General features: G+C 33.5%; 1 protein-coding gene across 1 annotated transcript in view; it reads left to right on the plus strand.

Moving 5' to 3' along the window:
* MS3_00002174 (uncharacterized protein) overlaps positions 1 to 25,172 on the plus strand; it is a 61,939-nt gene that overhangs the window by 33,022 nt on the left and 3,745 nt on the right. Inside the window, exons 17-24 of the mRNA XM_051209742.1 lie at positions 1,072 to 1,216; positions 2,515 to 2,597; positions 5,850 to 6,155; positions 6,271 to 6,450; positions 15,367 to 15,402; positions 15,918 to 16,010; positions 21,844 to 21,924; positions 24,323 to 24,461. Of these exons, the coding sequence (XP_051075199.1) occupies positions 1,072 to 1,216; positions 2,515 to 2,597; positions 5,850 to 6,155; positions 6,271 to 6,450; positions 15,367 to 15,402; positions 15,918 to 16,010; positions 21,844 to 21,924; positions 24,323 to 24,461 (1,063 nt within the window). The remainder of the gene's footprint in view (positions 1 to 1,071; positions 1,217 to 2,514; positions 2,598 to 5,849; positions 6,156 to 6,270; positions 6,451 to 15,366; positions 15,403 to 15,917; positions 16,011 to 21,843; positions 21,925 to 24,322; positions 24,462 to 25,172) is intronic.

Consider the following 25,172-nt stretch of genomic DNA (forward strand, 5'->3'; position numbering starts at 1 on the left):
ACATATTGATATATATGTATTCACTAGTTTTGCTAATGAAGTAAAATACATACCCATAACCAATCAACATTCTAAAATTTTAATCTTCGTTTATTCAAACTACTTTTTAAGTTTCTTTTGAAATGGTTCTTCTCTGTTATTTTTCTGTTTGTAATTTGTTTCCAGCCACCGGATTCATAGATGTAACAAAACAATGATTGACGTAATTGCTGTTCATTTAGTTCGTTAATTAATAGTTCTAATATCAAATTAAGATTTGAATCTATTTATTCAATTACTTGAAATCTAATTCACAACTCTTCTCGAAACCAGTCATTTCGTTGTCGTTTGTTAAGATTACAGAGTTTCATCAGTCTGTCAAATTATAATTTCATCGGATTTTAATTAGACTTTTTACTGTCAAAACAGATTTATGTTCTGTAAGCGTTGTAAATAAAATGTTAAGAACTATGTGATACTTAACAACATGAAATTATTTTGTTTGAATGATATGTGGAGATTTCGTATAGTTTGATTTTAGTTTTCATTATAAACCGCAGTTGCAGGTATGTTGTGCACTAATAAGCTTCAAGTTAAAATAAAACAGTTGTTTCCATACTCTGGTTTTCAGACGCTTCTTCAACCAATGTCATTTCTTTATAGCGCTGACTCCCAAGTTTTGATACTAACTGTAAATGTTTATGAACTTTCCTATTCAATCGTTCTAAAGAGCCTGTCTGTAATTATTTGTTAATTCCAATATAATAGATTTTCTCACTCCATAAGTATCCATTTCTTTAATATAAAAAGCAACTTGTCCACTGTTCTTGACAATTCAGTACAGCTTTGACTCAGTGATCTAACAACATTTTTTTTATCTTTAAGACAATTATTCCCTTTGATAAATTTCGATAATGCAATAAGAAGATGAAGTTTATGATAATTATGTGATAGATTTGCGCAATGCATTTCGAACAATCTATTAAGTAATCAATTTTTTACTGTGTTATACCCATCTATTTTAATAGAATAGTAGTAAAAATTGACTATGTTTTTTACTGTTACTAATATTTACTATTTTACATATTGTAGGAAGAGATTTACGTTATTTCTAGACGAGTTGGATTCACAGATGATGTGGAAGATAATGAAGAGAAATCAAATCAAAAACTTATTCGACGTGATACACCACATTATACAAAACGCGCTCGGATTCAGTCAAAAACAGCTGATGGGAGTAAGTGCAATTATAAATTTTACTTCCTATTGAATGTCAATTCCAATTTAGTTAATGAAATACAGGGAATGAATTGAGATTATTTGATGATGATGTAATGAAAGACATTAGGTTTTTATAATGAATCATTTAACTCTCATTATGCAGAGATAATGTTTTTTTGTTTCAACTTTTTTTAGTAGAAGGTTATTTTTTGACTGTGTATGAACATATTTATGCTGACAGCTTGTAAACTTACATTAAATTGTACTAATTCGGGACCTGGTTAAGGATGATACGCTATAAACGCTAAATATAATTTCTGTGTTTCGTGTTGTTTATTAAAATATAAGGTTCTGTTCTGTGAAGTTTATATATGAATTCATTTCATAGCCACGCAGTTATTGAGACCTATCTACTGATCTCATTTCTTCGTTTGATTGCCTTTGATCTCTTTTCTATCTCATCATTAATGGACACCTAAGCAAACAGTAATTAGCTATGAACTGCAACTACTTTAACTTTGTCTGTAATGGTATTCAATCACAACATAGGCTTTCACATATTTAATCAGTACTTTACACCTATCATCAGGATTACCTTTTTAGTTACTCCTCGATCAATGAGCAGTTCTTTAGGTACCTTTGTGTGTACTTTATTAGTTTGTTGGATCAAAATATTAGTTTACAAGAAAATGATTAGTTTTTTCTAACTGATTTTAGTGGCTTGTGCAAACAACTACGAAAGTAAAGTTTTAAGACTTAGTATGCTATCGCTCCATACGTATTCGCGAAAACATTCAACAGTGTGTGTCTGACTGAATTGCAATGGTTGAAGTATACCTCGATTGAAACTAGTTATTAAGACCTATCTACTGATCTCATTTCTTCGTTTGATTACCTTTGATCTCGTTTCTACCACATCAGTATTCGACACCTAAGCAAACAGTAATTAGAGAAATTATTTTATTCGCTAGAGTTCATTCATAAATAAATAATCATTGAAAAAATACGTCTATTTTTTTTAATTATTAGTTTTATTAACCTATTCCTTGAAAAATACAACGTGGGAAATATTGTTTATACTCCCATATTTTTTTGCCTTTATGCGTATATTGACAGTTCAACGTAGAGAAAGAGGATGTAGTTGAATAAATATATGACCGTGAATATTATTATTAGTAACTCTACTTCATAACACAATTCAAATTAAGTATTACATGATTCTTCAGTTCATTTATTCCCCTCTCTCTCTCTCTCCTACATCTCTCGACCTCATACTATTGTATTTGCCTTTGTGTTTGTTTTCTAATCGTGAAGTGGATAGTGAAGAAGCAGTATTGAAAATATTAGAAAAGTATCGAGCATCCGTTTCACCGAATCCTGATTCAAATTCAATTGATGTAAGTCCTTGTCATTATTACATTTGTTTGCTTTTTGTTATCCTGGTTAATATAAAAAAAGGTTAATACTAATTCCACATTGATTTTCCTAAATATTGATTTTATGCTTTTGTTTTTCTTACAAATTTATGCATATAATGCGTCATAGAAATGTTGTTTTTTTATATTTTTCAACTGAAATTCCAATAAGTCACATGTATATACTACTTTTGGTAGCCTATTAAGTGAATAAATATTCGATATGTTTTGAATTTCGTTGTTTTCGTGAACTAATTGAACTTCTTACATAGTTGTTTTACTAGGACAGTAATTTTGATTTTGTGTATTACAAAATAAGTAGTAGTTAAGTTTTGTTTACTTGGCGAGACTATAATTTTTATAGGTGAACCAATGAAATTAAAGATAATAAGTCTTGGATTTTGACTGTAAATTCATTTATCTATTTAGTTAAATATCATTTGGGCATTATAGTATATCAGAAGGGGTTTGTGGAGATTTTTAGAAATTTTCACAGATTGAAATCATGAGTCAGTTGAAGCTAGACCACCATTGAAAACCTGGAAGCACTGGACGGCCGTTTCGTCCTAGTATGGGACTCCTCAGCAGTGCGCATCCACGATCCCGCACTGCTGAGGAGTCCCATACTAGGACGAAACGGCCGTCCAGTGCTTCCAGGTTTTCAATGGTGGTCTAGCTTCAACTGACTCATGATTTCAATCTGTGAACATTATAGTATATGTCAGTTCGTGATGAAAGCTATTACTTTAATTCCATTCTCTAAATTCTAACTAAATCCTAATCCTAATTTATAACCCTCTTTTGACCCTTGAAAACAAGCGAGTTGTCTCAAGGTCACGTTAACATCGCTCGAATGTCTTTCATAAATTGTCTCAACGATTACTGTATATATATTCATAGAGCGAGAGAATATCGGTTAACAACTGTAAGGTTTATAGCTAAAATATACTAAATATTCTTTTTAGAACAACACAAGTAAGCGAACAATTGTTTTCAATTAGATCGTCATCAGGCTTTACTCTAATATACATGAATATTTATACGAAAATTTTAAACCAATCAAGGCAATATGGGTCAATAATCACTATGACATAGAATAAGTCACTACACATAATAGGTAAAAGTACAAGTTTATAGTAGGAAGACAGGTGAACTGATAATAGTAAGAATAATAAAATACAATAACAAAACTCTTATCAATAGTTAAACGTTGGGAATAGAAGGTCAAATAGACTAGGAATAGTAATCACAAAACATTAAAATCATTACGTAATAAGAAGTGTGTAAATAATTCGATAGTGAAGAATACAAACGGAAAGAGGCGGAAAATTACAAACAAATAATGGATGTGGAAATAAGGTTAACGATAACACAAATAGAATAAAATAAATAATGATAATAATAAAATTTTAAAAAAAATTATTAGTTAAGTTATAACCGGCCATGGAAGGGATAGGGGGGTCACGTATTTCTTCTGTACACATAAATTGGGTTATATGTACGAATTCCAATGGCTTCAGCTATATGTAGGAGACGGGAACGGACTCCGTCGGGAAATGATGGAGGTATACGATAGATAACTCGAAATGATTTCGATTTATCTACAGCATGACCGCTATCAATGAGATGTGCCAATATAGAACTGCGAATAGATTTTATCTGGCCCTTTATGTACCAAGTTGGTAGATGTTCACTCATTCGTTGGTTAAGTTGCCTGGTAGTACGCCCTATATAGCTATCTTCACAGGAGCAGCTGAATTTGTAAATTAGAGTAAAGCCTGATGACGATCTAATTGAAAACAATTGTTCGCTTACATGTGTTGTTCTAATTTTCACAATGGGGATCTTTAATATTCTTTTTAGTTGAATAAAAATTCACGCATAACAGCTAGTCAACTGCCTGCAGGTTATTATTGTGTAACTGTGAATGTTAGATTTTCCGCTAGATCTTTTAACTTTTGGATTTACATCAAACAACAATAGTGATTAGGTGTAGAAAAGTAATGATTAGGAAACAACTAAATCGTCAGTCACTAACTGTTATACTACAAGAAACTTAGCTATTTGTTCAACACTGAAAACGCATAATAACAATAACATTAAAAGTGAATGTCAGTCAATTCTTATGAAACTAAATGTGTTTAATCGATAGTTATTCATTAAATCATTTAAAAACTGATTTTAACGGATTTCGTTCTTTACTTACTGTACATATATATCTAACAAAAATATCGAAGGATAGTTATAACTGACGATTAAATTATCAGTTGATGGATAAAAACACATAAAATTGGTACAAAGGGGAATCGAAATGCATATGCACCTCATGAAGTAGTTATCATTCAATTTATGTGAGGTGGGATACTGTCTGGTTGTTGAAACTGAAACAAAAGATTTTCTTAGGGAGGATACTCCCTGAGCCTTTGACCTAGAGGTCTAATCCATAAAACAGCGAAACACTGGGAGATCCGATTCCATGTTAGCTGGTGACCAACAATAGGTTCATATATTGCCTTTTCCCTCAACATCCTGCCCCCTATGTAAACCCAATGGTTTAGAGTTAGGGACTTCCAACTCCTCTTGGTAGATCCTCCCTACCCACTAACCCGGTTTAACTGTCCGGCATTCGCTATCCGTCCTCAATGTTCGTAAGCAACAACTCCGCCACGAGGAGAGTGAGTAAGACTGCTCTGGCAAAGGCTATATATGCGTGATCAGATGAAAGCATTTCAAGAGGGAAAGCAAGCTTCAACCACCTTCGGCCTTACCAAAGCATTTGTGGGCCATTTCATATATTTTGCATCAGTAGTATTATTGCTCTATTTTGCGATTCGGTTCGATTGATCCCAAGGTGATTGGAATAATTCTAACACTAACGGATTCTATTGTATAGTTGAAAGGGCGGCAACTGACACACACACAAATCTTCAACAATAATCTCCAACGATGTGAACCCTAAAGATAAGTTGAAGTGTGGCGAAAAATTTAATATTTTCCATGACTAATCAATGTGGAATAACTGTATATAGAGTCTGACGTGACTAGCAAACTAAAAGTTGTAACAATCAATCAGAAGATAGTGGTCATGCAGAAATACCAATTAAGATAATTACACTCGTGGTTATCGTTGCAAGAAGGAACTAACACTTAATGACATTTAAGGGCCTTCTTACGATTTATTCACATAGTTTCACATAATATTTAGAACTTAACTTTCCTAATTTTTCTATTTAGTTTGACGGAGCTGTAAAACGATTTGCCTCCCCATTTGGTGGATTAAGTCCTCCTGATATCCCATTACAAAGTCGTGACTTGCATTCTCCATTATCGTTACATAGACAACCTGTTGTCGGTTGTCAACAAGAACAAGTTGAAGTACACATCCATCGACAACCTAATGCTGGTTTAGGTCTTAGCGTGGCTGGTGGAGTTGGGTCAATACCATTTCGTGGTTTAGATCATGGTATATTTGTTAGTCGATTAAATCCTACTGGATTAGCTGCCACTTCAGGACTTAAACTTGGCGATAAACTATTAGAGGTTAGTATACTGTTCTGTTTTTCTTTGTTTTTATTTCGTATCAGTAAAACTTTCTACGTACATACAACAGCTTCGGTTATTTCTGTTCTATTGAGTTTTTTTTTACCTTTCTTAGGTTAATGGCGTTAGTCTTATCAATGTCGAACATAATGTAGCTGTGTCTGCTTTACGTGCCAATACAAATTACTTCCGTATTCTAGTCGGTCGTGATATTCAAATGTCTACGAAAGCAGACAATTATCAAATTATCCCCCCTATGTTATCAGGAACAAAATTAAACCTGTCGACTCCACAGGTAGGTTGGTTTTTTCCCTTAAAAAAGATTTTGTTCGTTGTTATTGTTTATTGATTTACCATAAAAAACCTCCTACTTAATCCTTACTAGCTTTCTTTGATTTAATCTGTTAGACCAGAATTTGTTGAGTTTTTTTCAATCCATTGATCATACCGAAATGTTCTTTGCTTTATAAGTGAAAATAAAACACAAGTGTAAACAAGATAGGTTTCAGTCGAAATAAAAAAGAGTACATGTTGATTCTCGATGAACATTAAATAATTACTCATCCGAAACTTATTTATATAGTGTCTGTGTGATAATTGTCATCAATGGTTGAAGACCATTCCTTATGTTTGAAACATATTCTTTATAGGTAGACATACTATCATAGGTATCTTCATTAGTCCAACATCTATGTAGCTATTCATCCTTATTATCTTCTCTCTGGGCTGAAATAGTGTGACCTAATGCATATTTGTACCAGCTTCCACATGTATTATGCTGACTACCTGATCAATATTACAAACATTATATACTTTTCTGTCTTGTAGTAGTTGCTAAGTATATGAAACACTAACTCTGCCATTAGATTGAGTGTACAGAAAATGGATAGATTGTATCATGAAATATTTATTCCGTATTTACTGTAAACATCTCTTACTTCGTAAGTTAGTATTCAACTTCTCGGTACTATTTACTGCAACATGAGAGCATGCAGTCAACCATTCAAGATTCCATAGCCTAATCCATATATGTATTTTGTTTAGAAGTAACGAATGTGAATGTAAGTAGTGTAATAACTGTTTGTTCAGTCAGCGAATAGCAGTCAAAAGTTTTAAATAGTAATCTAGTTTCATATTTAAAGCAATTAGTCACATAGTTTCATATTACCTATTACCTTTAACAATAATATAGATCGTAGAATTTAACGACCTACTGCATATTTTTTTAATGGACATTATTAGGTTTAAATAGAATTAAGTTTTCTGTTAATACCACTGGATAATTTTGACATAGATTTTGGCAAAACAAATACTAGATAAACATGTCCTAATCAATGAGGAAAGATAGTTTGAAAAAGATAAATTATGACATCAGTAAAACATATCAATTAAGTGTAACTTTTTTTTCATTTAAATAATGGTGATTATCAAACTGCCTATCATCAGTATTACAACTTTTTGTGATTAGACGTTTTACGGGTTTCGTTTTACATGTTTCTTTGTTTTGTTTTCTACTTCGTTCAATCTAATCATTAGTGATGCTTTGTCGTTTTTGGTACTTACTGTAAATTTATTTTATTAGAGCATAAATTTTCATTATGAAACCAAGTATATCTTTTATCCTTCATTTTAATTAAATGTGTTCCTTGTATTAGGACTTCGTTCATGTGATTTTCATAAATGGATCTCGCAACTGAAATTTTACTTAGTGGTAAACACTGCATGAATGATATTATTTTTTATTGTTGAATACTCTGATAAAATTCAGTTTTCTCTAAATGCCTTAAATAACAATGCTAGAATCTTTGAAATTGATTTGTTTTTATCTAATTATAAAATATTGCTTTAGAGTAACGTCAATGTCTGGTTTGATCATAGGAAGTGAACTAGTCGAGCTGGCCGGTATATTAACTTATAACTGCTACCAATACTAGAAGATCGATGATTGGCGAAATTCCGGCACATGTTTCGTTTTTGTTAACTTGTGGCTCAGATATTATGTCCATCTGTCAACTAAACGATGTGCCGTAGTATATTTCGTATTAATTTTTCGATATGACATAACCTTTGAAAGTAAGAGATATGCATAGGTTACCACTTCTTGACCCGACCGTTGTTGCTACCTTGACGTGGTGGTCGGGCTTGCCTATCGTGATGAAGCAACCGAGCTATACTGGCTGGAACAACCGTTCCTCAAGGTCCTACCATGTCAGACAGGTCGGTTGAAGAGCGGTAAGACTAAAAGCAGCAACTCAAGGTCTGAGGGCGAAGTCGTACTGCTGACTGTAGAGGGGTGTGACAGCAGTAAGGTGTTTCCTTCAGACATCCAGCATGACAGCGATGCTGCCTTCCCACAAGTAGGGGTGGGGTTAGAAAAGGTTGACCCTAAAAATGCACACCTCACCTTACCTCACGGATTTCCGTCTCCGGCGGTAAGGCCCTCTGAAGAACGGAGCTAACACATCAAAAACCTCCCACAAAAGGCCGTGCGCGACCGGCCTCAAGCAGTTGTCCCTTGGGCACTGCTGTCACGCTCTCAGGTCACTGAGACCACCTCTAATCAATTTCATTTTCAGGCACCTCCAGAAGAACCCTTCCACGGTGTGGGCAACCGGGAAGTGATAACCGCTCTCATACCTCTAACAGCACTCAAGACCACTGTATTCATAACCAACCTCTGTCTTCACTTCCTATTATTCCTCCTACATCGACTTTCACCTCTAAACTTCATTTTTCGGCTTACTCCACAAATGTCACCATAGCCAACGATTCTAGTGCTCAAAACACTGTCCCAGGTCTACTGAAACCTCGCTCCAAACTACACATTGGAGCCTTCAATGTACGCACCCTATGCCAAATCGGTCAACAGGCTTCCTTGGTTAGAACCCTAGAATCTCGTACCATTAATGTATGCTGTGTCTCTGAAACACACATACAGGATCCCAGTGTGGTCATTCACTTGACCTCACCTCGGCAAAACGGAGAGCCAACGAGATACACCCTCAGTGTATCTGGTGACGCGATGGCCAGCTCTCGTGGACTGGCAGGAGTAGGGATAGCACTAAGCATGAGGGCGGAACAAGCACTGTTAGAGTGGATCCCCGTCAACAGTCGTCTATGTGCTGTTCGGCTAAACGGCTCCGTAAGAACTCGGAAGGATAGGGACACACGTCGTTGCCTTTTTGTCGTTTCTGCCTACGCTCCCACCGACTGCAGCCCAGATGAAATGAAAGATGAATTTTACAGAAAGCTTTCTGAACTTCTTCAGAAAGCTAAGCGTTCAGACATAGTACTCGTAGCAGGTGACTTTAATGCCCAGATAGGTGGTTTAAACCAAACAGAAAGGCATTTAGGTGGGTATTTTAGTATTCCGGCACAACGAACAGATAATGGTGATCGTCTGCTGCAATTGTGCTCAGACAATCGTTTATTTTTAGCAAACACAAATTTTAAGCATAAGGAGAGACATCGTCTAACATGGCGACCCTCTACACCAAACCAACGATGGACTCAAATAGACTATATTGCCATCAGTCATCGTTGGAGAGGGTCGGTAGAAGATTGTCGCTCATTCTGGAGTACCTGCTTGGACTCCGACCATGCCCTAATACGGGCACGCATCTGCTTGCGCCTCACTGGACGCAAAAAAGCCACATTAAAAAGACCCATTAGAACTGAGTTGAGTAGCGAAAAAACCAAAAGTAGGTTCCAGGAACAACTGAGGTCACACCTAGGTAGTTCTGAGAACGAGACTGACCGAGATGTTGCTTGGAAAGATATACAAACAGCTGTGGAAGCAGCAGTGACATCTATCAGTGATTTAAACCACAGGGTTACAAAGAATCAGTGGATTTCTTCAAAGCCTTTCACACTGATGGATTCTCGCAAACTCGTCCCATCAGGTTCCGAACGTGATGAAGAGCGACAACAAATCAGATCTAGGTTAAGAAAAAGTCTAAGAAACGACCGTGAGCAGTGGTGGGCAATGAAAACAAAAGAGATGGAAAAGGCGGCGACTATAGGGAACACAAGACAGCTTTACAGACTAATAAAAGAAGCTGGAATTAATAAGTCAAATGTAAGTGAGATTATATCAGAAAAAGACGATACTCTCATCTGCTCTCAGTCCAGACGTTTAGAACGATGGGCGGAACATTTCAGAGAACAGTTCAACTAGCCTTCAGCTACTCTACAACTACCCTCCATTCCCAGACAGTGTGAATGGAACATTGAAGTAGGTCCCCCAACTCTTGCTGAAGTTCAAAAGGCTATAGTTAATCTGAAGCGAGGAAGAGCAGCTGGTCCATTTGGACTGGCTCCAGAGGTCTTTAATGATGGTGGTCCAATTTTAGCGATTAGGTTGACTAATATTTCAAATAAGATCTGGGAGTTAGACATTATCCCATCTAACTGGTCACAATCACTTATCGTCCCAACATATAAGAAAGGGTCAAAATCATCTTGTGACAACCACAGAGGGATTAGTTTAACTAATATAATATCTAAAATACTAGCCTCGATAATTATCAGACGCCTAACTAAGACTCGTGAACTGCAAACACGAGAGAATCAAGCTGGCTTCAGACCTGGTCGTGGCTGCATCGACCACATATTCACCATTCGTCAGGTTCTAGAACATAGGCATACTTATCGGCGTCCGACAATGGTGGTCTTTCTCGACTTAAAAGCAGCATTTGATTCGATAGACCGCGACATTCTGTGGCAGTGTCTGTCATTGAAAGGCGTACCTCAGAAGTACATAAACCTTGTGAAGGCTCTTTACTCGAACACTACCAATCGAGTCAGAGCTTATGGCGAACTGTCATCTGCTTTTGCAACCTCAAGTGGTGTCCGTCAAGGCTGTCCACTTTCTCGATTTTTGTTTAACTTCATCATAGAATTATTGATGGAAATAACATTCTCGTCTACTGAATTCTCGGGTATTGATCTTCTTCCAGGAGGTCCACTTATCAACTTAGAATACGCAGATGATATAGTCCTGTTTGGTGAAAATGCTGATAGAACGCAGTCTTTTGGTAGCACTAAGCAACAATGCCAGAATGTTTGGAATGCGCTTCTCTCCCTCTAAATGCAAGTGTTGCTTCAGGACTGGTCTGCGTCAACACCTGAACTAAGGATAGGGAGTGAAGTAGTCGAACGCGTTGACAACTTCACTTATCTTGGAAGTCTGATCAGCCCTAATGGGTTGGTGTCTGACGAAATCTCAGCACGGATTCGAAAAGCTCGTTTGGCTTTTGCCAACTTACGTCACCTATGGCGAAGGCGAGATATCCGTCTATCAATAAAAGTACGAGTATACTGCGCGGCAGTCTGTTCTGTTTTAATTTATGGCAGCGAAACATGGCCGTTAAGAGTAGAAGACACTCATAAGCTATTAGTATTTGACCACAGATGCCTTAGAAATATTGCTGGCGTCTGCTGGGATCACCGGGTAAGTAATAGTGAGGTTCGACGCAGGGTATTAGGGAATGATGGTAAATCAGTTGATGAGGTTATGAATCTTCATCGATTGAGATGGTTGGGCCACGTGTTACGTATGCATGAACACTGACTACCACGACGTGCAATGCTAACCGGTATTGGAGATGGTTGGAAGAAAGTTAGGGGCGGCCAAACCAAAACGTGGCATCAGTGCTTGAAGTCACTAACTTCTAGTCTGAGCCATGTTGGTAGATGCAGACTACTTGGTTGGGGTTCGCGTGACTGTCGTAACCAATGGTTGGAGACTCTTGGTGACATGGCTCAGAATCGATCACAATGGCGTAGGTGTATACACTCCCTGTCTTCCCTTAAATTAAGAGATTAAAATCACTTCATACCTTTCTTTCTACGAACTAATTCTTTCTTCTTGTACTATATCTCTATATGCAATCTTTCTCTTATATATTACCACCTTTGACCTAACCACTGCTATGAATCCGGTGTTCATCTTGTTGTGCTGATGCGGTATGGCAACCTGGACCGATGCACATATGTGCCTGGTCCTACGTTGTAGCTGACTGACTGACTGACCACTTCTTGATCATGAATGTATTGGATACAAAAAAATTATTGTACATAAATTTGGTTTTACACAGTTTATTAAGTTGATGCTGTGTTAACTTAACTGGATATCTAACTGATAATTAAATCATTATGTTATTCCTTTGCATTAACTTCCTTCAGATATTTTGTATCACTGAATCATACTAATATTTTACTGTACAATATAATTAAGATATCTTATTTCAATGATTTAACATGTTCTAAATTTTATCGTCTAGGTTTAGGGATACAGGTACTAATTGATTTACTAATCAATGTTCTTTAAATAAGATAGTCTTTTAACATGTAACCAAGTCTTTGAATGTTTTTTTCTAATGAGTCAGATGTTTGATGTGAAGAGCTATTATATTTTTTGTCTAGGTAATCTTATTTATAGAAATTACAGATGAAGCTGTTTGATAATATGTTCGTTTCTATCTGAAAATATTATTTAGAGCATATTTTATACTGATAAAATACAACAATTAAAAATAAAAGATCTATCAATATGTGTTGTTTTGGTAGTAAACCTTTGAACCAAATACAATGCCAGCATGAAATCCAAACTGTTGATTTGTACAATGTTAGTTGATTCACAATGATAGGTCAAGATATGCATGATCAAGTGTTGAAAACATTTAGTGGCATAGCCCAGATACATACACTTCTTATTTTACTGTAAATCTTGGTTTCCAGTGTTTCTTCATACCCCATACATTTTGATTCTATCTTTCGGTACCATATTCTCAATGTTGCCTTGTCATTGCTATTGTTGTGAAATCTATTCGATTTCGTTAGCTGTTCATCTTGTTAGTTTCATCTTAACGTGTTAATATGATATGGTAACTTGAACCAGCGCACATTTGTACCAGGTTCTACATTGATTATGACTGATTGATTGAATGCGAGAATCACTGCAATAATGTGTTATTGTATAAAAGAAAATTGGGAATAGATATCCAAGTTTTGTTTGTTTAACTTTATTAATCTTATTGTATATTCCAATGTTTTAAACTATATTTTAGTTAGTTGTACACTAGAAACATGATAATTAAATAATAATAATAATAATTAAAAGTTCTATTTATCTGTTATAGTTTGTTCAACCGTGTAATATTTTTCTCTGGGGTAAGGAACTGTTTAAAACACAAATCTAAGCATAATTACCAAGTTTAGTATATAATGCGTGATGACAGGGAAATCATCAATCATTCATTTCCTGGGTACTTGTAAATTTGACAATTAAAATAGTGAAACAATATTTGTATAAAAATACCAATTAATTGTATAGTCAAAATTAATAATTTGCTATCTAATTTACTTCCATACCTTTTTAAGAGTACAATTAATTAAGGAAAAGGATCAGTAATAATCTGCATGTTTTCATTTGTTTCATATCAATATATATTTCCATGTATATATTTTGCAAGTGGCTGTTAATTAGTATTCTTTGATTCTTTTTTGAGACAACTGTATATTTCCAACATATTACAGAATTAAGACACGACTTATTAATAATTTTCTCATATATTAACTAGCTTCGTTGGTCACTTTTCTATTTCTTAACCAGTTAAACATTCGTGATCAACAAATAATTGTTGATAAATTTTCCTTGAAAGTTTCGTTATTTCTAATGTGTAATTACATTAAACGTCCTATTGTGTTGTCAGTTTTTATTTACTAGATTGTTATAAGAGATTTGATTGTATACAATATTAATGTAGATTGATTAATACTTTAAAGATCATTTTATCCTGTTGACGTGGTTGGAGTTACAATACAGTACTCAGTTGATGCAGCTTATTTGTTGATAAAAGCCAAAATCACAATCAATACGGGTATTATAAATCGCTTTATTCGACAGATTATCTGTTGTACTGAATATATCGTGATTGTTTACGATAAATTATTTTTGTTAAACATTTCTACCGTTTTGCGTGTATCTCACATTCCTATTTCGTGTTGGACTGACTTATATTTTGACGCGAATTTTGTATTGCAAGGTTCTAAATATCTCCTGGATGATTCGAATTTTCCTCACCCTATTTTCCTCTATATTTAGATTCATTTGAACGAACTTTTATTCTATCATAAAGCAGTTGGTGATTTATATAAACATAATGGTAAATAAAACTGCAAAACACTGAAATTGCTATCGTTAATCGTTAAGTCTTTAATTTTGTACAGAATTGAATTATTCAGAAAACTGAGTTTCTTTGTTATATATCTCCCTTATCCATCATTTCATATATCCTCTTTTTTGTTTATGTGTAGCAAGACAATTTCACTGTTTATCTTACTTATTAGCTTACAATGCATCATGTTCTGATAATATATACAGTTGTTGATCACATTTTAGATCTTCTATAAGTGTATTTTGATTGTTAAAATAACGTATGGAGCGGTGACTGACTGATTATCCAATGTAATACAATATATTCTGATGCTAACTGTTCACACCCTCTGGATCCACTGACTTCTTTCATTAATTGATAACACACAAATCAACAACAAACGTGATCACTTTCCTCTATTCTTTACTTCTCAAATCATGAAAATATCAAAAGTACGACATTTATTCTGTCACTGAGAGTGTTATCTAGCAAAAATATGATCCAATGTGCATTTTCAAGTAGCGTTAAATTGTAGCGGAAAGTGATTGCATGGTTTATACTGATTAGTTCAACAGCAGAATAAACTGTACGCTAAGATTATTCTTATCACTTTTTAAGATAAGTCGAAATCTGGAGTAAAAAACGCTTACCTTTATTCAACTAACAACCTAAAAAGTCGGTTTCCACTTCAGCTACTTATCACTTATACCTCTGAATTGAATTACAAGACGACTGAGCAAATATTTATTCGACCCCAATCTTAACATTTTTGTTGGGAAATTAAACAAAATATATTGATTATTGTCAAACAATATAGACTTGTTTACGTATTTTATGTCCGATGAGCACTTAAATATTCCTCAGATTTAAGACTTCATATATCCGCTAGATCCATAGCCTTTATCACATTTAAGGGAATATATTATTCTACTATTTTAATAAGGTTTTCTGTATTAGATTTTCACCTTCTTTATAAATGTAGGTCTCTTAATAAATACTTATTGATTTAATTGTATGTTTATTCATATCATTTCTTTCATTGATTTAATTAGGTTACGGGAACTATTAATACCAAAGAAATACCTGAAGTAAGTGGTTTTTCCCTTTCTTATTACAGTTTTAATTGTCATACTGTCACCTCACACTAATAACCTTTTTATGAAATAAAATAATGGTATAACTTTAAGTCTAAAACCAAACATAATTTTAAGTTAACGTTCACAAAAGAAATGGATAGATAGATAGTTTGATTAATTTTTAATACATAACTATCAAGTGGATTGTCGTACCTTAACATTGTGTATTCTAAGTTTCTTTTCAAATATATAAATCTGGGAAAACTTTGTTACATGTAACAATTTGTTAACTGTAAACTTTTTCTTAACAAACCCAAAGTACAGTACCAATTATAGACTAATCTAATAACTGTTATCAGTCTCATATTACAGATTGTACGTCCTATATTGAAAATTTAACCTTCATCAATTACATCAACTGTTAATTGTATATTACATAATCGTAAATAATGCAATTATAAAAATCTATAGAGAATATGCTACATTACATCAACTTATTTTGTGTTTTAATTTCTTTTATGGTACAGTTTATTCACTGTACATTACACCGAGATTTAAATGGTCTAGGATTTAGTATTGCCGGTGGTCAAGGCTCACTTCCTCCACCATTAGATAATGAAGTAAGTTTTGCTGATACGTATTTTAAATTTTGATATTCATTAAATTGTTAATGTATTATTGGTTTTTTTATATATAATATTTCAAACATTATGAACAATAAAGAAAATTTTTATTTACTCTGGGCTTCCGTTTTCATTTACAATTTATATTGTTTCTAATATTGAATGGTGTATTGTCCTGTGATATATATATATATATATATATATATATATATATATATATATATATCTTCATTCATTCCATCCTCTTTTAAGTGACTTAGTCAATCAACAATTCACATCGTTTTGTTTTTATTCTGTGTTTTGATATTTGACTTTTTAAAAATAATGAATAAACTAACAATTTTAATACACTTCAATAAAATTGTGTATGTAAAACCAATATATATATATATATATATATATATATATATATATATAATAAATTCGTTGAAAGGAGATCCCTCGTCCAACTTCGTCTTTTTAATGTTTAAATAGGAGTTATATATCAACATCACTCATAAACAAATGATACTATATCAGGCTTTACTGTAAGTTAGTAATGTATATATTCAGACATTCTATGAGTCAATGTTAATAATCATGTAAAAAGAGTACATGATTAATCCTAATAAATATAAACTACATATAAGGCAATTAATCCTTTTTATAAATTTCGATAAAACAATGAGAAGACGGAGTTGATCTGAAAAATGTGATGTATTTGCGCTATACAGATAGTTCGAAATGTATAGCGTAAATACATAAACTACATACTGGATATTAGGTTGGCATGTTTGCACCAAACTTTGAGAATATAAATCTATGGAATTCAGTAGTGTATAAAAATTATCCAACAAGAATTGTACAAATAATACGTCTAATCAATTGGAAATCGTAATATATATGTATTAATAAATTAGAGTATAAAGCTTGATGAAGGTCTAATTAACAACAGTATTGTTCACATTTACGTGTTTTTGTTTGAATACTAAGGATAATCAATAATTCATGCATTTAACATCATTATGTATTAGGCATAGTTATTCTTAAAATACATATAAATATTTCATCAGTAGTAGTTCTGTATATTCTAAATGTAAATTTAAATACTACTACTTCGACCATTATTGTTTCTTCTATTATTATATTCTAATTATTAAGTCTACATGAATTCAGAATATGATTTCTATTTCACTTTGGCTCAACTTCTACTACTGCCTTTATTATTATTAACAATAATAGTTGATCGTCCATTTGTTAAAGGATACTTAATCATTTTTACGAAATTGTCTTCTTTTTCTTTGACATGAAACTACATTATTTTTCTTATAGAATTGCAAATATCTTGAGGTAGGTTTATAGTTTATATCGTCGACATCAATCATACTGCCTTGTGGGCTTTATTTTCCCCTCTCGTCCTAATTTTTTCCAATGTTAATTTTATTTAATCTTTAATTTCGATTTTTTCTCAAGTAGTCGTATATTAATTATTATTATTATTATACTATAAATATTAATGAGTCGGATAAAGTCCATTTTTATCATTGTTGTGATTGTAATTTGTTCAAAACATTTGACACAAACCTTTATGTATTCGCTCTCACGCTTGTTTAATCTTAACTTTTGTTCTTTGTAAATGTAAAATAGTCTTGTTTGTTTGCAGGAAATTATATCATTTTATGTTTGTTCTCGTCGAATCTTGTTATGTATTGAATATTTCTGCAAAATGTTTAACTTCTTAAACAAAATGATAAAAAAGGGATTAGAAAAGAGTATAATTCATACTTTCTGTCATGTATTTGTCTCTCTTAATTGTTGTATATAACAGTTATTCAGGTATCAATTATTTCTTATCACTTGAAGAAACGCTGAAATTTTACTTCAGCTAAATTTATTTTTAGAGAAATTCGAGTTTACTACTATTCCCCTTTTGAAGTTATAATCCATTTATTCTTAGTCTAAATAATGAGACGAGCATCTTTTCGTATTTTATATTACATTGTATAACCAATTAGGGAAAAGAGAATTTTCTCCACTGAATTATCTTTATTTCTTCTTCAATCAAGGATTATTGTCTCAATTCAAATAAATCAGAATAGAATACAAACTAAACATTTTTGAATAATGTGTGTTCTATAACTCAATAGATATATGACTCGATCATGTTCACTTAGCGATTTTACTGTAATTCTTGTCTTATCTGATAAACCTGTCGACCAGTTATACAAAACTATTTCATACTGGGGTACTTTTATTTAAAACAAATCCCTCCATTTGTACTGCTTTGCATTGTAGATGCTGGTACTATGTCAAGCCCACATAGGTTATTTTAGCCCCTGGACAGGCCAATTTATTAATGCTTCTCGAGTCATATTTTGACCTTGTTAATCATTCGCTTATCAACCTCGATTGTATTTGCGTAAGCGTGTGCGTGTTAATCTCTTATCCTGCTCATCATGTGTCTAACTTACTTTTGTCTGACTATAAATATTGAGTAACGCTTGGTCAGAGTTGGCTCACATGCCCTCTCCGATCGTCCGTCTAGATCAACAACTGTAGGAAGTGTACGTATTTGACATATTTAATCCCGTTATTCACTAATGTGGTTTAAATCGATAGTTTTATACGAGGATTGGTGATCAAATTGGAGTCAGATGTTCCAGGGCCCCCAAAATACCATATATTGTCCATTGATTACTTTCAAATGAAATTCTTGTTTGATACCTTACTTTAACTATTCTATGTTGTAATCGGTTTTTTCGTGTCATTTTTATCCTCTAAGTGTGTTATGTATTATGTGTTCATGTTATTGATGAAGTGTTATACTTATTGCTTGTAATTATTTAATTACGATGAATTATATATGTATTTCTCTGTTGCAAAGAATGAAATTGAAATGACCCTTCTGTCGTAAAAATGTCTTTTTCTTTTTTTTTAAATTTAATTTCATCAAAAATATGTTTAATTGTCGAAATAATTTCATTCTTTGTTTTATTTCAATTTAATTATAGTTGATCCTTCATTAAAATTGAATGTAATTACGCTGTGTTTTATTTGATCTAATTTCAATTTTAAGTAAATTAACTAGTTATTAAACGATATATAACAAGATTCTTTTTTCAATCTTTGAAATGTTATGGTAATAGTCGATTGAGAACCTAAATGTTTGTCTTATTCATGTTGAAGTTTCGTTTATTTGACACCATTCTATCAAAACTAGAACTATTAAAGTCAACTACTAACTGAACCTTGATACTAAACGTTCAGCTAATAATTAGTCCCTTTGATAAATTTCGATAATGCAATGAGAAGACGAAGTTTATCAGAATTATGTGGTATATTTGCGCAATACATTTGACCAAATAAGATCATGGGATAGACAGACATCATCCTCTATTGCGAAACATTTGAGACTGGTCATAAGGTTGATATCGAGCCAGCATTTGTAGTGTTGTACAAAAGCTTTCAAGGACGTATACTGAGGTTTATTGAAGCCTTGGCTATACGGAAATTGAAACCCTCTTTATGTGTTTAGAAACAATTTGTCCTACCCTGGTAATACTGATTTATTATCTAGAGTGATTATCACATTTTTTTCTTCGTTACGGCTTACCTTTAACCTGTCTAGCTGACCTTTTAATTTTCATATAGAAATGTCTTAACAAGTATATATGTGTGACCAGATTGTTCGAAATGTATTACTCACATATATATTACATAATTCTGATAAACTTCGTCTTCTCATTGCATTATCGAAAGTTTAACTAATAATCAAACAATTATTTATTCTAGTTTTGTCTAAAAATGGATTAGTTTTTATACAAAAGAAATATAATTAAGTAACTAATTGATTGAATTCGGGGGAAAAAACATTTCCTGTTATCAATATACAATCAAGACACAAAAATGTATTACAATAGTGAAACAAAAAATAATTGACAGTGCCTTGTTATATCTACTATTGACTAAGTTTTTTTTCCCATTGAATCAAGGTTAATAATTGTATTGTTATTATGATCATTGTTTCTTTTCATTATCAAGTTTATTATAACAGTAATACTAAATTGTTAATATTTCTGGCGAATCGATTAGACATAAGTAAATATAATTTCAAAATTTTATGTCCAGTGTTTATTTGAATACTGAACCTAGTTATTGTACATAACGCCATTATAATCTTTGATCGAGTGATGAAATGAAGTTTATCCAACTTTTTTTTGAATAAAGAAGTCTATTCATGGAAGTTGTTCCCAGTCGTTAAGGTATCTTTTATTAAATTCTAATTCTATCACTTATTAAGTCTATCCTTAGTGCAGCCTATTTGATCTATTGTTGTCTTGGTGTTAAATTTGTAGAAATTGATCACTATCTCACTAAAATTACAGCATAAAATTTATATAGCTCAAGAGACTACGTGCATGATACTGTATTGAGCCTTAATCTGTATCGATTGCTTGAATATAAGTATCACTGAAACGTTTCTGTTAGATAGAGTGTGTACTCATTCATATTTTAAAAAATGGTAATTAGTTAAATGAATGACTTTAACTGTTACACGATTTACTATGTTTGATATTTGTACTCATTAGTATTTAATAAATCTATGTAGATTTAAATCTTCTGTTGGCAATATATATTACTTAAATCATTGCTGCTTATTATAATTACTACACTTGGACATACGATCAGTGAAATCAACTGAGTAAATGAGATTTTGTAGATGAGAATTTTATAAAATAAATTCATAAATGGAATAAGTAAATTTACAAGCTAATTGTATTTGGTAATAACTTTCGGATATGCATTACATTCACTGAATAATTCCTTTACTAGATTTATTTAAATGCGAGAAAGTGTTTTTTCTTTAGTCGACTCCTTAACATATCATAATTATAAAGGAACTAGTTTAGATCCTTGTTATCACTTTGAGTATGCACACTAATAAAAAACCAATTACACCCTGTTAGTGAATTTCAAATAAAATTAAATGATCGCTGCCAACTTATCAGTTAATACAGTAAAATAATCAGGAAAATTACCATCTAATTTACATAATAGCACCTCTATAAGCAATATACATAAATTATCAATTACTGTTAAAATGGGGCGGTAGACTGGTTCATGATTTCTCACGAGCATGTATATTCGCATCAATTACTGAAAGTAAATACACAAATAAAACGCTATTTTAAACTTAGTAAAAGTTGGAAATGTTATTGGTGTATAAACGGGAGCAATGTGGATGTAGTTGGATATGTAGACTACACATCGTGTATTAGTTGAGTGTAATTCTATTGGATTGTTAAAACAGCAGTAAAGGTTGTTAGTATACATAAATAAGCACTTTAAAGTAGTCTATAATCATGGACAGCTTTTTTCGATGAAAATGAGTATTCTACAGCTCACCGCTTCAGATATCAAATTCAATGACAGACTGAATAATTTTGGATGTAATAAGATAGTTCCACTGGTATTCAACTGGCTTTCTGTTTTAAATATATTATTATCTGTAACAATTTACTCAATGCTATGATAAAAATCAGTAAGCTCTCATAAGATAGTCTCAGAATTATAACTCTTTGTCTAATAATTGAAGTTTTGACTTTTCACTTGCATTAAATTCTTTCATTTTTTAATAGTAAAATGTTCAAACTTCTATCAGATTTGCCATAATTCACTGTCTAAACTTCCACAGCAAGGTCGACACGTAAGTACCTTCCTAGCACCATCACTTTTCGAATTGATGAAGGTATATACTATTTCAATGGCAAAGGATTATTCAAGTGTCTTGATGTTAAATTGTTTGAATCCGATTGAGAAAATTGTACTTGTATATGCCTTTTCATTTTAGGCTATATATGTTAGTAAAATAACAGAAGGTGGAGCCGCTCATAAACAAGGCCAACTTCGAATTGGTGATCAAATTATTTGCGTAAGTTTTATATTCCCGCTCTAAATCTGTTGTAGATTTCTCTACTTATTATACCTCAATTTTTTAAACGATTTCCTTTGTGGTGTTTATCAATCTTTTCTGATAAGCACGATATTTAGGTTCCGGGCTAAACTTTCGCTTTTATGGTTATACTACTTACTATTTCTAAGTATTTAGATGTATCTTGATATTGACTACATCTTGTTTCAATAAGATACAACGAAGAAACTAGCAGGGAAATATAGTAAACCAGAGAGACCGGTCAAAGACAAAGAAGGCAGGCCAATCACTGAAATTCAACAACAGAAGAACAGATGAGTAAAGTACTTCGAGGAATTCCTGAATAGGCCGACTCCAATGAATCCACCAGACATCGAAGCAGCACACACAGATCTTCCTATAGGTGTCAATCCACCAACGACGGAAGAAATCAGAATGGCCATCAGACAAATCAAGGACGGGAAAGCAGCAGAACCCGACAACATATCAGCTGAAGTCAGACATCGAAGTAACTACAAACATGCCTTACCTTCTATTCAAAAAGATTTGGGATGAGGAACAAGTGCCGATGGACTGGAAAGAAGGACACCTCGTCAAGATTCCAAAGAAAGGAGATCTGAGCAAATGTGAAAACTACAGAGGCATTACACTACTGTCAGTACCAGGGAAAGTCTCTAACAGAATGTTGCTAAACCGGATGAGACGCAGTAGACGTCCAACTTTGAGACCAACAAGCCGGATTCCGGAGGGATCGGTTGTGCACAGACCAAATGGCGACACTACGGATCATCGTCGAACAATCAATTGAGTGGAACTCGTCACTGTACATCAACTTTATTGGTTATGAAAAAGCATTTGACAGTGTAGATAGGGGAACCTTATGGAAACTTCTTCAACACGGAGTTCCTGAGATTGTCAACGACGGGCTATAGTGCAAAGTAGTGCATGGAGGACAGCTGACAGACGCATTCCAAGTAAGGACCGGAGCCAGACAAGGCTGTCTACTCTCTCCCTTCCTCTTTCTTCTGGTGGTCGACTGGATTATGAAGACCTCGACATCTGAGGGAAAACACGGCATACAATGGACAGCTCAGAACCAATTAGACGGTTTGGACTTCGCAGATGACCTAGCACTCCTATCGCATACACATGAACAAATGCAGATAAAGACAGTCAATGTAGCAGCAGTCTCTGCATCAGTAGGCCTCAACACACACAAGGGGAAAACCAAGGTCTTCAGATTCGAAACGAAGAACAGCAATCCAATCACTCTTGATGGCGAAACTCTGGAAGATATAGAATCCTTCACATACCTGGGAAGCATCATCGATTAACAATGAGGTTCAGATGCAGACGTGAAGGCGAGGATTGGCAAAGCAAGGGCCGCATTCCTACAATTGAAAAACATATGGAACTCAAAACAACTTTCAACCAATATCAAAGTGAGGATCTTCAATATCAACGTCAAGGCAGTTCTACTGTACAGAGCTGAAACTTGGAGAAATACAATAACCACCATCAAGAAGGTACAAGTATTTATAAATAGCTGTCTACGCAGGATACTCAACATCCATTGGCCGGATACCATCAACAACAGCCTTCTGTGGAGGAGAACACACCAGCTTCCAACTGAAAAGGAAATTAGGAAAAGACGATGGAGATGGATAGGACATACATTACGCAAATCACCGAACTGCATCACGAGGCAAGCCCCAACTTGTAATCCTGAAGGGAAGCGTAAAAGAGGAAGGCCAAAGAACACATTACGTCGGGAAATCGAGGCAGATATGAAAAGGATGAATAACAACTGGGAAGAGCTGGAAAGGATTGTCCAGGACAGGGTTGGATGGAGAGTGCTGGTGAGCGGCCTATGCTCCTTCACGAGTAACAGGCTTAAGTATGTAAGTGTTCCAATAGGTTCGACAAAAATATTTATTATCGATCGTCTTTTTCGTGGGCTTTCACCATTGTATAGGGAGTTTTCAGCTTTAATTTTTTGTTGTGGTTGCTGATTTTATCTTTTCGTACTTTATGAGGCGAAATTTCCGGAAATAATTTCTGCTAGTTGTTTTACTTTGTAAAGATGGAATGATGAATCACTTTTTCCTCTTAGCTAATCAAGCTGAACATCTATTTGAATAGTTCTTGATTATGGAGTCTTTCAAACTGCAGCACTGTACTGCAGGTTCGATCGTGTTATAGATTAACAAAGTTCTTTTTAATTAAGCAAAAAGCTTATTTCCATAACATTCATTTGGACCACCTGTTACAAGTTATTTATTACATCAAAAAGAAACTTAGTTCACTCTCCCAGACTTACCTCAGCAGAAAACTGTTGCGAAAAACCTTTCGAGTGCAAATTATCGGAATAGCGTTTCTTTCATTTTCTATTTTTTAGATAAACGGTGTCGATATTAGAAACGCTCGTCACGATGAAGCTATTTCGTTGTTAACAAGTTCTAACGATTCGGTAGACTTGGAATTACTTCGTTATAATCCTGACACGACCGATAATCTCAATAGTCTTCCGAAAACATGTAAGCATATTTTGAATATTCCTACATTTTTTTGATCTTTAAAATATCTAGACATCATCATACTGGGAGACTGCATCAAAGTCATAGACAGTGATGTATTTGATTGATTGTTGTTGGGGTAGCTTTGGTATTTCAGAGTCTTGTGAGTAGTAATGTTCAGTGTTTCAAATCCACTACGTTTCCAGTCAAAAAGTAAGATAAAAAACGGTCAGAGTCAGTTTGTTTCTTATTTTTATCCTCCCAGACCAGCAAGACTGACCGAAAACATTTGTTGTTAAAATATATGCCATTATTTCAAAGAAGATTCAATCAAACTTTTTTCTGATACCCAGAAATGGACCTAATATAGTAAACCTGTAATATTATACATTTGCGCTGACATTCCTCAATTCCAACATCAAATTAGGTATCGTATTTATTATTATTACTCTAGATAAATATCGCTTACCATATAGGCACAAGCCTTACAGGTATTTCAGTGAAGATGTAAATGTATGTATTATGCATATTGAAATTTGTGGTAGATTTTGATTCTTGTGCATAAATTTATCTCCAGTTAGTTATTATGACTTAAAATTTCCCGCGGAAATATTAAAATATATTCGTTAAATCTATCCTTTAGTGATGGTTTCGAGATCAAATAAATTCGTTATTTTTTTAAATAAGGGATAGGTATGGTTCACAGTTTATCATCTTTTCCATTTTCGATAT

Source organism: Schistosoma haematobium, chromosome 1, assembly GCF_000699445.3.
Source record: "Schistosoma haematobium chromosome 1, whole genome shotgun sequence".
Lineage (NCBI taxonomy): Eukaryota > Metazoa > Platyhelminthes > Trematoda > Strigeidida > Schistosomatidae > Schistosoma > Schistosoma haematobium.